The sequence below is a fragment of the Crocuta crocuta genome, unplaced genomic scaffold, assembly GCF_008692635.1.
Source record: "Crocuta crocuta isolate KB4526 unplaced genomic scaffold, BGI_CrCroc_1.0 scaffold290, whole genome shotgun sequence".
NCBI lineage: Eukaryota > Metazoa > Chordata > Mammalia > Carnivora > Hyaenidae > Crocuta > Crocuta crocuta.
Window position 1 is genome coordinate 8,238,878 of NW_027527429.1, and position 13,040 is coordinate 8,251,917.

The following is a 13,040-nucleotide window of genomic DNA, read 5'->3' on the forward strand; positions in this document are numbered from 1 at the left end:
CCCACCTTGTGCACTCTTTCTCTCTAAAAATAAAAAAAAATGGAAGTGAATCCAAATGTAAACTAGGGATGACAAAATCCAGCCAATTAAGGGTCAAGCCTGACTTGAAGCAGTAACTAAAGAAATGGTGATGAGTACTGAATTCATTCAAATATGGAAGTAAGACTAAACTGTGAGAATTACAATTTCACAAGAGAATGTAAATGTTATAAACCCATGACAATTTTAAAAATATAAAAATATTAGAAGGCGGTAAAGAATAAGGAAGGAGAAATTATGACATATCAATATCTGTATTGTTCATATATGGGAGAGAACTGACACCATTGAGAACTGAAATGTTTTACTAAACTATCAAATATTTTCCTTATTTATATATAGCTACAAAGAACTGTTTTAAATTAAAAAGAGAGACAAATTGTACCTTCACCACTAAAAATTTAAGCAACAAACTCTTTTTGGAAAATGAAAACAAAACAAAACCCCCCACGTGACAATGGATTAAAAGAGAAGACTATTTGTCTCAAACATTTAGAAAAAAAAGCTAACACCCTGAGAAAAGAGAGAAAAAGGCAAATAAAAGATTTCAGCAAAATGAAAGAAGTTAGGGAGGAAAAAAGTAACATCAGCAAAGAAACAAAAAGAAATCTCTGGCAAATATAATCAAGAAAACAATCTCAGCAAGTAGAAAACCTGGAAACATTAAAAAACCTTTGAAGATATAAAAAGACTAACTTCTTTTTCCGATCTCCTACAGAAATATACATGCATTTCTAGTTGACCAAGACAAGAATGACTGCAGTAAGCATGGCTGAGAGTATTTTCATTAGAAGATATACAGATGGCTAATAAGTTTGAGAAAATGTTCTTTGAATAATAGAACTGTTATGAAAATCCTGAGATACTATCAGCTTTCAAATTAGCAAAGATCCAAGATACTTAAAGCACACCCTTCTATCTTGGAAGGGTAGCCTCTCTCTGACATCAATCATAATATAGTGAAGAGTGTGAATTCAGGAGCCAGGTGGCAGTTATACTATGTATTTATTAGGTAATATTCCATACATCCTATTTTAATATGATTTGGCTGCTAGAATTTGTCTAAAATCTCATTTTTTTTCCTCAAAATGTTTCCAATGTCCACTTGTTTAAAACTGATACCTACTAAGAAAATTAGAGGAAAAAAAATCAATAATCACTGAGCACTTTATTAAGAGATAAGTACTGTTTTAATAACTACACGGATTTTTAACCCTCCCAACACCACAAGGTAGACTTTACAAGACAAGAAAATAAACATGGGGGAAACTTTTCAAGGTTATATACCTAGTACTATAAAGGGCACGGGACTCAAATCCTAATAGTCTTCACGCTTAACAACTCTACTAAATTATTTCTATGAACTCCAGGTTCCACATTTTCTCCAGGAATAATTTCCCCCAGACTCAAGTTCTACTATGCCATATAGTTAGAGCTGGTAGTTACTTCATTAGATTTAGTTTAAACAGATAAACACATCTGGAAGATTTAACATTTACCTGCATCCAGTATGCCCTGGGCCAAAATAGCGCCAAACTTGGCCATGACATCATCATGTTTATCATTGATAACTTTGGAATACAGCTGTCTGAACTGATTCACCTGTATGAACAAGAAAAAGAACTACAGTCAAATTCTATACATTCACGGTATCATTTCAGAACAGGGAATACATTGCTCAAACTGCAATGAAATTTGAGTTCTGAATTTTACAACATTCAAAAAGAGAGAGAGATAAACCAGACTTGAAAGCAGAAAAGTTCCATGGCTGAAATCATGGGTGTTATGACTTTTCTGGTGTAGGAGAGCCAGTTCTGTTTTCCATCCTCATTCCACAGTGGATGATTCACACTCATGGGAATGCTGAATGCGATTTCATATCGCACCACTATTAGTCAGCAGGCTTAAACAGTTCAAGCAACACTGAGAACTTCATTGTACTGTGAATCACAGCTATTTGCTTACCATCACCATTACAGATTTCCTAGCAGGCACAATCTTTCAGTTCTAGCTTCAAATAAACTACCCTTTACTGAGCTTGTGTGAGGTATATTTTGGTGTATACGCACATAAAGATTTTCATTATGCACACATAATAATTTTTTTTGAGAACATGTCAAGATAACGAGTCTCATCAAAAAAACCCCACCAAAATAGAACATGTGCTAACTTGGGATGGGATACCTGGTAATTTTTGCTTGTTTCTTTACTCTTTTCTGTATTTTCTAAAATTAATACATATTACTTTTACAATTAAAAAAGAAAATTTATAAAATAAATATTATCAATGTATTTGTGATTACTTTAAATCTGTTTGGGTGACAATAAGGGAACACTCTTTTATGCTTCTTCCAGGTCTTACTACACTTCTGCTTTCCCGCCAGTGCTTTTTAAGTGGTAGGCACTCAGGAAGTCTGTTCGTTCAAGAAGCACATAATCAGGGAGCTCCCCAAATCTGCCAAAAGCAGAAAATACTGAATTTGTGTTTCTTAATGTAATGACTTTATCTGCATTACATATTCTTTCACAATCTCTTCCCTTCTTCACTTGCCTTGTCGTAGAGGCCACAATGTGATATAGTGCAGGGTAATCTAGAATCAGACAACCCTGGCTTAGAAATATCTCTGCTCCAATACGCTGTTTAGATAAGTTACTTAGCTTTTATGAGTTTTGGTTTCTTTACCCCTACAGGGATTAGAGCACCTACCTTACACAGCTGCTGTTAGGACTACATGATGTAAATATATATGAAATGTAATGTGTAAAAGGCATTTTATACTTCAATAGCATGGCAATCCTACCATACTAGGGCAGAATCCTACCATTCCCCCTTGACTATGATCTCTGCAACCTAATACTGCTAACAAAATAATATTCCTTAAACACGGTTCTCATTTTTTATTCATAGACAGCAACAAAGGGTGATGGTAAAAACAATGAACTCACTCTGCCCCTACTTAGCATCTAACCATTAGTGAGCCACTTCTCTCGGTCTTTCTCTTAACTATAAAACCCAGCATGATTAGATCATTGTAAAATTCCCTTCTAGTTTTACAGATCCTAAGGTTTGATGCTTTTACTCTGGTTCAACAGGTCAAATTCCTTTGATTCTGAACTTATTTTAGATGAACACTTACATTACCTTATATAGGATGGAAATTTTATGTGCTAAAGGTTTATGAAATATGTCATGAACTTATAAAAAGAAACACTGGACAAAGCACTGTATGTACATTATGAGGAAGAATTTAAATACAAAACTACACCCAAAACAATAGGAAAACATTCAGTGAAACTGAAAGATGGATAAAAAAAAAAAATCATAATAGGTTATCCAATTACTACTAAGTAGACTAGTTAAAGAGCAACTTTTTATCATTTAAACATTTTTCCCTTCACATTTTATTACTTATGCAGCAGTAACTTAATTCTCATGTTTATGATTCTTCAGAAATCCTTATTATTTTGGGGCGCCTGGGTGGCTCAGTCAGTTGAGTGTCCGACTCTTGATTTCCGCTCAGATCATAGTCTTGCAGTTCATGAGTTGATGCCCCATGTGAGGCTCCATGCTGACAGTGTGGAGTCTGCTTGGGATTCTCTTTCCCTCCTTCTCTCTGCCTCTCTCCTGCTCTCTCTGTCTCTCAAGATAAATAAACTTTTAAAAAATCTTTAAAAAATTATTTTAGTAAGTTAGGATAGTTATCTTAAATTTGAAAGGCAAGTTTGAGATCATGTACTCCCTCTATTTACAGATGTGAAACTGAAGACAGGTGAAATGCCTGGTTTGCTTGTAATCACAAAAAACTAACTGCAATGATGGCTAGGATCATGATTTCCTGATTTAATTTCACTGTTATGTATAGTATGGCACCCCCATATAAAGTAGAATTTGCAGGAGAAAATCATACTTATTTCCCATTTTATCTTATGATAGTCTCACAGAAAAAATTAAATTCTAGGCAATTTTGTGATCCATGCTTTCCACTGTACATGATTATCTAAAAATCTACCTTTTCCAAATTCATGCATTTTTAATATTCATCATATTTTTAACTCTATCTTACACTGATGGGGGAAAAAATCACTCTCAGAAAAAAAATGAGAAGGTAATAAAGTTCTTTGGGGTCATTTCTGTTGGTACTTATCACCTGGGAATGTTTCCTCTCAATTTTCTTCTATTTTCCTGGATACAGAAATAAAGCAGCACATTGGGGATAAGTTTTAAAGTTGTTTTTCTTTCCTCTTTCTATGAGATTTTTGTCTACTTTTATGAGTTAAACTACAGGTCTATAACTCCTTCCATGAAATCCTTGAGGCCAGATGAATTTTGGACTTCAGAAAAATAGCATGGTATATATACCATACATTATGTAATACTCTCAATGGAGCATGGGGGCAATAACCTATAATCAAACAAATTAATATTTTAAAAGCAGCCAAATGACTGAATATTAACACTACATTGGATAAAGGCAATAGATGAGTTCATATTAGGTCAAGTTTTGCAGCCAATGGTTCCTTAAAAATTTTTTAAATTTTTATGTTTTTGAGAGAACAAAATAGTGCGTGAGTGGGGAAGAGGGAGGGGCAGAGAGAGAGAGAAAGAGAGAGAGGTAGGGACAGAATCCCAAGCACTTAGGCTCCATGCTCACTGGGAAACCCGATGCAAGGCTGGACCCCACCACTGTGAGACCATGAGCTGAGTCAAAATCAAGAGTTGGATGCTTAACTCACTGAGCCACCCACATGCCCCCAAATTGAGTCCTTAAAAATAAACAAACTTCTTTTCAATTTTTAGAGCTTTCTGGATTTGGGAATTGCAGACAAAGGGCCATGAGCTTGTATAATTTCTTTGTGGCTAGTCCCAAATCTCTATCTTCACTTTTTTTCCTATGCTCTCATCTTATTTCCAGCTGACTTTCATCTCAAATTCTACATGCTTAAAACAAAAATAATCTTTATTCTCCTTTCAAGATACTGTCAATGCTATCATGATTTCTCCATTATCAATATGCAAACGATGATTTTAGCTCCTTTCGTAATTTTATGAGTATTATTTTTTATGGTAGTTACTTGCAACCCTTTCTTTATGTTACCAATGACACTAGAGTCCAAGTTCCTACCTAAGGTGATAGTATGGTAATATATATTATTATTTATAAATGTGTTATGCTGTAAACTATCACCGTATAATACAAAATTTCATTCTTAATTTCTTCCTATAGAAGTTCAAAATTTCTCCATAGAAATACTTCTAGGTTACCATGATACCTCACAAAACCTGATCAAGCGTGGTCAAACATGATCCTACTGCCAGAAGAGTACTTGTCAGTGGTGGGAGAAGCTTCCCTACAGCAGGTAACCTCAGGCCAGGGGATATCAGGCCAAGAGGAGCATCAGAAGTTTTATTCCTATACTGTAATATTTTTATCTATGTATGATAATTATGTACATGTTCAAAAATGCTAAAGATAGATTTCATTTAATAAGGAAAATAAAAGATAGATCCTCCATAAAGAGTTGGGTTCCTGAGAGAAAACAGTTCCAAGAACCTATAAAAGCACATTATTCTAGTTAAATAGTTCTGAATCTGGTGTAAGGGCTTTCGAAATTGGGTTTGTAATCACCCAGGGGTGTATGCATGTTCCTGGGTCTATGTTGGTGAGAGTGAGTGAGTAAAAAGCTGGCAGAAGAAAAGCAAAGATGCACTGGAATTACTTAAACTGAAAGCACAGTGTATGGAACTAAGCATTAAGACCGCATTCTGTAAAAGGATGTGATGCATATCATGATTACATAAAATATTTCCTTTGGAACGACCCATTGTGCATTTCACAAACTATCAGAAATGTCCCTTTTGGATTCCTTTGAGGAGCGGTTATAGTCTGATGAAATTAGCACTTGATCTCTATTTTACTTCCATTTTATTTCATGCACAGTTTTCAATCTTGTGACTGCGACTCATAGTCTTGAGAACTTCTCTTCAAGCTTGTTAGCAGCTTGTTCTGTTCAGCAAAATGTCACATACCACTCCAAAAGAATCTCAAGTTGTCTTGTTAGCAATTATCAGATACAAGAGAAATGATATAAAGGACAGTCCACAAAAGTCTTTACTGCATGCTTAATAGCAGGAAACAATGAAATAGAACTTAAATTTTAAGAAGTCATGAGCTAAGTAACAGTTTCCCTCTAATAAACGATGTTTCCTGAAAGCTGGAACTTTATACTGTCATACACAGCTTTGCTTATGTACATACATAGTTGGCAGGGTATACATTTAACTTTCCCCGTGGAGTTTACATTAATGGCAAACGCTACCAGCTATAACTGCATGTCAACATTCTTAATCAATACTCAGGATTCTGATACAATCTGAAGATGGAAGTGTGCCCCATGTATTTACTTGGTTCAACAGGATTTTATGGAATGATTAAAAAATACTAATTAAATTCTGTTATTTGTTCACTTTTTCTAAATGTGAGAAAGTTTTATTTATTAGAATAAATAGTTGAATGCTTTTTCAAACCACAGAGCCTATATCCTACCCCATCCCATTGCAAAGGACTCTGTCATTGTTGGTGCAGAGTTTACAATTGAAAAGTCAACAAAATCCTATAGCAGAGGATGGAAAGACAGTAAAACATTTGTCCTGTTCACAATACAGATAACATGAAAGCAACATGCAAGGTCAAAGTGAATAAATATCTATATATTACTGTTAGGGGAGGTGCATTCCATGCTCTAAACTTCCTTCTTTAATGACATTACTCAATTGGATAACTTCTGGCTGATAAAGCTCAGAAGATCAAAAACAGAAATAAAAGCCGCAAAAGCTATTCATATTATAACTGCTATATTTAAAAACAAAAACCAAAAAGAAATGCAGATTCTCTGAAAAGATGTTTATGTTCTTCTTCTTTCTTTTTAACGTTTATTTATTTTTGAGACAGAAAGAGACAGAGCATGAGCTGGGGAGGGGCAGAGAGAGAAGGAGACACAGAATCTGAAACAGGCTCCAGGCTCTGAGCTGTCAGCACAGAGCCCGACTCGGGGCTTGAACCCACAGACCGCAAGATCATGATCGGAGCTGAAGTCGGATGCTTAACCGACTGAGCCACACAGGTGCCCCAAGATGTTTATGTTCTAAAAGATATAATATATGAATATATTATTAAAACAGAATGAGAAGGTGGATTCTATTTTTGCAATAATATAATTTTTGGACATCTTACAAATTATTCTGAGAGAGAGAGAGAGAGCACGCGGGCAGCACTGGATAAATGAAATAAAAATTGACAGCAAATGCTTAGAAATGGAAATCTATTAAACAAAGTTTCATAAAATGAGAATGAATTATCAGTGAGTTTTGGAAATTCTTCTCTTCTCTACCCTCCCCATCAATCTACTTTGCTGAAAATGAGGATTTGTTCTACATTTGTCAGATAAGGCAGAAGAGAGTACGCCAGTGGTTTTTCCAGTTGTCACTTTTTTGACTGTTTCTCAAACAGAAGCAAAATCAATACAAAACTATTAAATGCCTTAATTTCAAGTTAAGAATGAAAAGATCTGAAATTATTGCATAAGCTGTACACAATTAAATAGCAAACATGATATAATTTTAAGTACACGTGAATAAGATCTACATATTTTGTTTCTGAACAAAATGAGAAGTTTTAGCTGAGTTGCCAATTTGCATTAGGTATTATACTCTAACATGATGTCTACGGGATTGTTGCAAGTAAATTTTAAAAGAGACATCTCTGTGAGGGGAGTCATCCACAGGGTTTATATGAGAACTGGACTGCAGGATATGTGAAGGGGATTTCTGTGGGTCTTTCCCCCTTACTCCAAGCCTAAAGACGGGCTTCAGAGGGACCACTTAGAGAGCTAAAATGAAGAGTGGTCACTGTGCATTGACATCTGACATGAAAAATAGGAGGCATGAGCTATTGACTGAGGCTCTAGCAGGGAGAGAGAAGGAAGAAGAGCAGGGAGAAGACAACAGACAGAAGGGAAAAGGAGGGGGCAGGTGAAATTGTACCACGAGCCATACTTCCAGCTACAAGGGCAAAATATATAGGACTATCTATGTGAACAAAAGGGGTCAAGAGGGAAAAAAGGTTGTCCTGGAGCTATGTGAAATAATTCTGCCCAAAAGATCACCCAGGAGGACAGTAACATTCTTAGAGAGTCTGGATGTATTCATTTTCTTTTCTTTACCTTTTTTTTTTTTTTTAAAGTTTATTTATTTTGAGAGACAGAGAGACAGTGAGCAGGGGAGGGGCAGAGAGAGGGAGAGACAGAATCCCAAGGAGGCTCTGCGCTGTCAGCACAGAGCCCAACGTGGGGCTTGATCTCACAAACTATGAGATCATGATCTGAGACAAAATCAAGAGTCAGATGCTTAACTGACTATGCCATCCAGGTGCCTCTGGATGTACTCGTTTTCTAAAGTGAGACTGTATATTCCACAGAAAGTGAATGTTAAGGCTTTTTATTACCGTAGAAAAATGGATCAAAAAGTCATGGACCCCCTGAGTTTGTATCCTGTATCAGAGGAACAAATTATCCTACTAAATACATTTTAAAAGGACAGCAGGAGGCAAAAATTAAAGTTCATTTTAATGATTTCATCAATCTGTAAGTTCTAATTTTCAAGTATGGCTATACCGCTGAATTCACAAACTGACTACATATTTGTAAAAAAGGCATTTAAGGAATATTGCATATTTAAAGTTTCCCCATTCTCATATTTTTTTACTTCCTGTGAGTTCAGTGTTCACTGTATTTGAGTTAAACATATTCTTAAAAGAAGATAAGTTACTAAAGAAAAGTCTGTACCAGCTCTCTTCTACATACAGAGTTTTTCTGTTTGCTCACCTTTGGACAAGTGATTTCCGTCTGCTGGATCATGATGAGAGCTGAAGCTATCAGAGCTCCTTGCCTCACATAGTTCACAGGGTCATTTGTCATCGGTTCTAGCAAATTAATTGCTTCCTGAAAGCATTAAAAAAAACTTTAAATAAAGCTAGTATTGCTGAATTTTCAAGTTAGTTACTGTCATTCTAAATCAGTATTTTCATCTAACATTGTAATAAGTTCATTAAAGACTACCTGCAACTGAGTATGCGTTAAATTTCAATATAATTGAATGTAAGTGAAAGGGAAGCTTAAAGAACACAAATGCTCCTATTGTAAAGTAAAAGAAGTCAAAAACAAAGTAACAGGAAGCAAGATTAAAGTTTGATAAACACCTATTATTTTCCAAGCAAAGCAGTATTTTATATGTGTTATCCTATATAGTTCTATTAATCCCCAAACAAACAAAATACAACATAAACCAATCATTATAAAGAAACAGAGTAAGAAAGGTTACAAAATTTGCCTAAAGTCATAGAAGTAGAGAACTCAGGCCAGTCTGACCTGAAAACCTGGAATAAGTAACCAACTTCTTTCAAATACTAGGGTAAGGTAATGTTTTTGATAATTTTATAAGACCTACCTAAAAATTATAGTGATATTTACCAGGATTTCCCTAATATTATATTCTTCAGAATAATCAGTCCTACGAAAAAAGGATTCCGCGGTGAAATAAGTTTGGGAGTTCCTGTGTACTATATTATCACCCCTCTTGGGGCGCCTGGGTGGCTTAGTCGGTTGGGCGTCCGGCTTTCGCTTAGGTCATGATCCCGTGGTTCGTGGGCTCGAGCCCCGTGTCGGGCTCTGTGCTGACTGCCAGCTCGGAGCCTGGAGCCTGTTTCAGTCTGTGACTCCCTCTCTCTCTGACCCTCCCCTGCTCACGCTGTCTCTCTCTCTCTCTCTCCTAGAAATAAATAAACATTAAAAAAAAACACACTATATATTATCACCCCTCTTGCAGATTCAAAAAATATATATAGCTTATCAAATGCTCTACGAATGTACATATCCTAGCAAAAGCTCCAAAAAGGATTTTAATTTTTAATTTTTATCTTTTTTACTAATAGTTTACTGTCTNCCTAAGCGAAAGTCGGATGCTTAACCGACTAAGCCACCCAGGCGCCCCTCGCCCCTCATAACTTCTATTAACACCCTGCGGGATCTTAGTTAACTGCCACTTTACAATATTCCTTCTAAGGTCCTATAGGTATAAATCTAGAGGAACAGAAAAATGGGTTTACAAGATAATCAAACTTCTTTCTTAATATAATATACCATTTCGTAAATATCCTTTGTTTCAAGGCCAAGGAAAGAAAAAGTTGAATCCTTTTTTTGGGAAAACAATTTCAGTTTTCTTTACATGTGTATTTACTTATTTAGTTTTTAAAATCAGTGTTGTTAACAGATACTATACACACCAGGTAAGTATATTCTTTCTCCCTATTTCACTGAAATATGTTGTGACATTGTGCAGAGAGGTTAAGTTTTTCAAATGTTACTCATAATACTGGCAACTGTTTCTGAGATAGTCATGATCCAAATATAATCAAATTTCCAACTTGTAAGTTAAAAGACATTAACTTGGTCTTTGGGCTATGTGATATAACCTCAGAGATAGGTATTTTAGAATAAATACATATTTCAGGTTCTTAAGAAACAAAAATAAAGCACCAAACCTTGGTCAGATAGGTATTGATAGTAGAGCACACAAACTATCTAGAAACAAAGCAGACTTGCTTAGTAGGAGTAATAAAAATTTTTCATTGAATTCACTTGTTCAGATGCTGTGTGTCAAAGAACATTTGCTCCCAGATATCATATTAAGGTTAGAATAATCTGGAAAGAAAAGAATCTAATTTAAAATATTTAACTTATGAGGCTTCCTATAAATGTCTACTGAAGACTTGTGGGAGAAAATACTTTGAAAAACATCGAAGTATATTTTTGCTATGTTTAAGATGTGTTTCCTAAAAAAAAAATGAAGGCAAATTTCTATAAGCTGTATTTTATATACTCAATGATATTTCTATTTTATTAAAAAAAATGTTCTTTTGAGAGAGAAAGACAGCACGTATGAGCAGGGGAGAGGGGCAGAGGGAGAGAGAATCTTAAGCAGGTGCCACACTCGGTGTGTAGCCCAACGTGGGACTTGATCCCATGACCCTGGGATCGTGACCTGAGCTGAAATCAAGAGTTGGATGTTCAACCAACTGAGCCACCCAGATGCCCCTACCCGATGATATTTCTAATAAAACTGATGATACATTCTCATGTAAGAAATTCTCTCCCAGAAGAAATGGAAACATTGTAAAAACAAATCTCTGTGACAGAGACTATGTCCAACTTGTTCACCATCATATCCTTAAATGATCTCTACCCCATCATTAATTTTTTTAAATTAATCAGAAGCAGGCTCTAGGCTCTGAGCACAGAACCCGACATGGGGCTGTAACTCACAAATCGTGAGATCATGTCCTCAGCTGTAGTTGGACTATTAACCAACTGAGGCACCCAGGCCCAACCCCACCCCCATTACTGGTTTGACAAATATTTAATGAAACCTATTGTGTGCCAGGTCTTGACTTTAGATTCTAGCAGTGAACATTCTGTTCTCAGGTGCCTTACATTTCAGTGGAGAGGAGACAGACAATAAATAAATAGGTATAAAAATATGTTGGGTGGTGGTAAGGAGATGAATGAGGAATGCTGGAAGGGAATGGTTCTCCATAAATATTTAGGTAATTCTTGTCCATGTAATGAAAATGCCCATTTTAATTCCTAGCTTCAGTAACGTTTTATAGGACTAGGAAAAGTTATTTGTATCCAATACTAACACCCTTTGAGAAAGTGTCAAGCAAATTAAAATTTAATTCCTGGATCAATCAATAAATACCTATCTATGTTTTATTTTATCTACTTTGGACAACAGAGGATAAAAAAGTGATTCCTTCTGGGGCACCAGGGTGGCTCAGTTAAGTGTATGACTAGCTCAGGTCACGATCTCATGGTTCGTGAGTTCAAGTCCCGCATGGGGCTTGCTGCTGTCAGCACAGAACTTGCTTCGGATCCTCTGTCTCCCTCTCTCTCTCTCTCTCTCTCTCTCTGCCCCTCTCTGCGCATGCTCTTTCTCAAAAATGAATAAACATTCAAAAAAAGTATTTCTTTCTCCCTGATGTAAAGATACCAGAAACATACCTTAATTATGTTCTTGTTCTAGATGTTTTCATTCTCATTATATTCGTGCTCTCTCTCTCATGCACTCCATTAAAAGAAAAAAGTTTGGGGCACCTGAGCGGCTCAGTCCTTAAGCATCTGACTTTGGCTCAGGTCAAAATCTCACAATTTGAGTTTGAGTCCCACATCGAGTGAGCTTGAGCTCCACTTCAGGGGAGCCCCGCTTTTCTTTCTTCCTCTCTCTCCCCTCATCTCTCTGACCCTCGCTCACTTGCACCCTGCTTCTCTCTCAAAAAAAAAAAAAGGAAAAAAAGTTCAGCTTGAGGCAGGGATCAAGGTGTGCGCGCCTGTGCTATGAAAGGCAAAAATGTTATGATTAGATCACTGCTGTAAATCAAGAATACTTGTTTAAGCAATAGTGCATTTCTTTATGAATCTCATGATGAACTATATTTTCCAATCATCTACTTATCTAACCCAACTCTTTATTTTGTCACTTTTGAGGACTTAACAAATATCAAGTTATCTATTATGTTTGTAAGGAGAGATCAGGCAAATAGCAGTTAAATGATTTGCTTAAAACAAAGCAAAACAAGAATCAAAGTGGGTTGATTTTGGTGGTCTCATGAGAATTTTGATTTCCACACTGCATGAAAATTAAACATGTAAATTAAATTCTTTAAAGAAAAAGGGTATTATATCTTTTTCTTTTTTAAAAAGAAATGCTTTCAAAGAGAAATTCAACAGCGTTGTCTCCATTATAGCCACCCATGTAATGCGCTGGTTTGTTCTTCCTTAATTTTTGTGTTTTTAATTTAAATAATCTCTGGGGCACCTGGGTGGATTAGTCAGGTTAAGTGTCCAACTCTGGCTCAGGTCATGATCTCGTGGTTTGTGAGTTCAAGCCC

At 35.9% G+C, this 13,040-nt stretch overlaps 1 protein-coding gene across 1 annotated transcript in view; it reads right to left on the minus strand.

The window, feature by feature from the left end:
- PSMD1 (proteasome 26S subunit, non-ATPase 1) overlaps positions 1 to 13,040 on the minus strand; it is a 98,069-nt gene that overhangs the window by 19,143 nt on the left and 65,886 nt on the right. The window contains exons 18-19 of the mRNA XM_077758085.1: positions 8,920 to 9,036; positions 1,539 to 1,641 (exon numbers count right to left, since the gene is read on the minus strand). Coding sequence (XP_077614211.1) covers positions 1,539 to 1,641; positions 8,920 to 9,036 — 220 coding nt within the window. The remainder of the gene's footprint in view (positions 1 to 1,538; positions 1,642 to 8,919; positions 9,037 to 13,040) is intronic.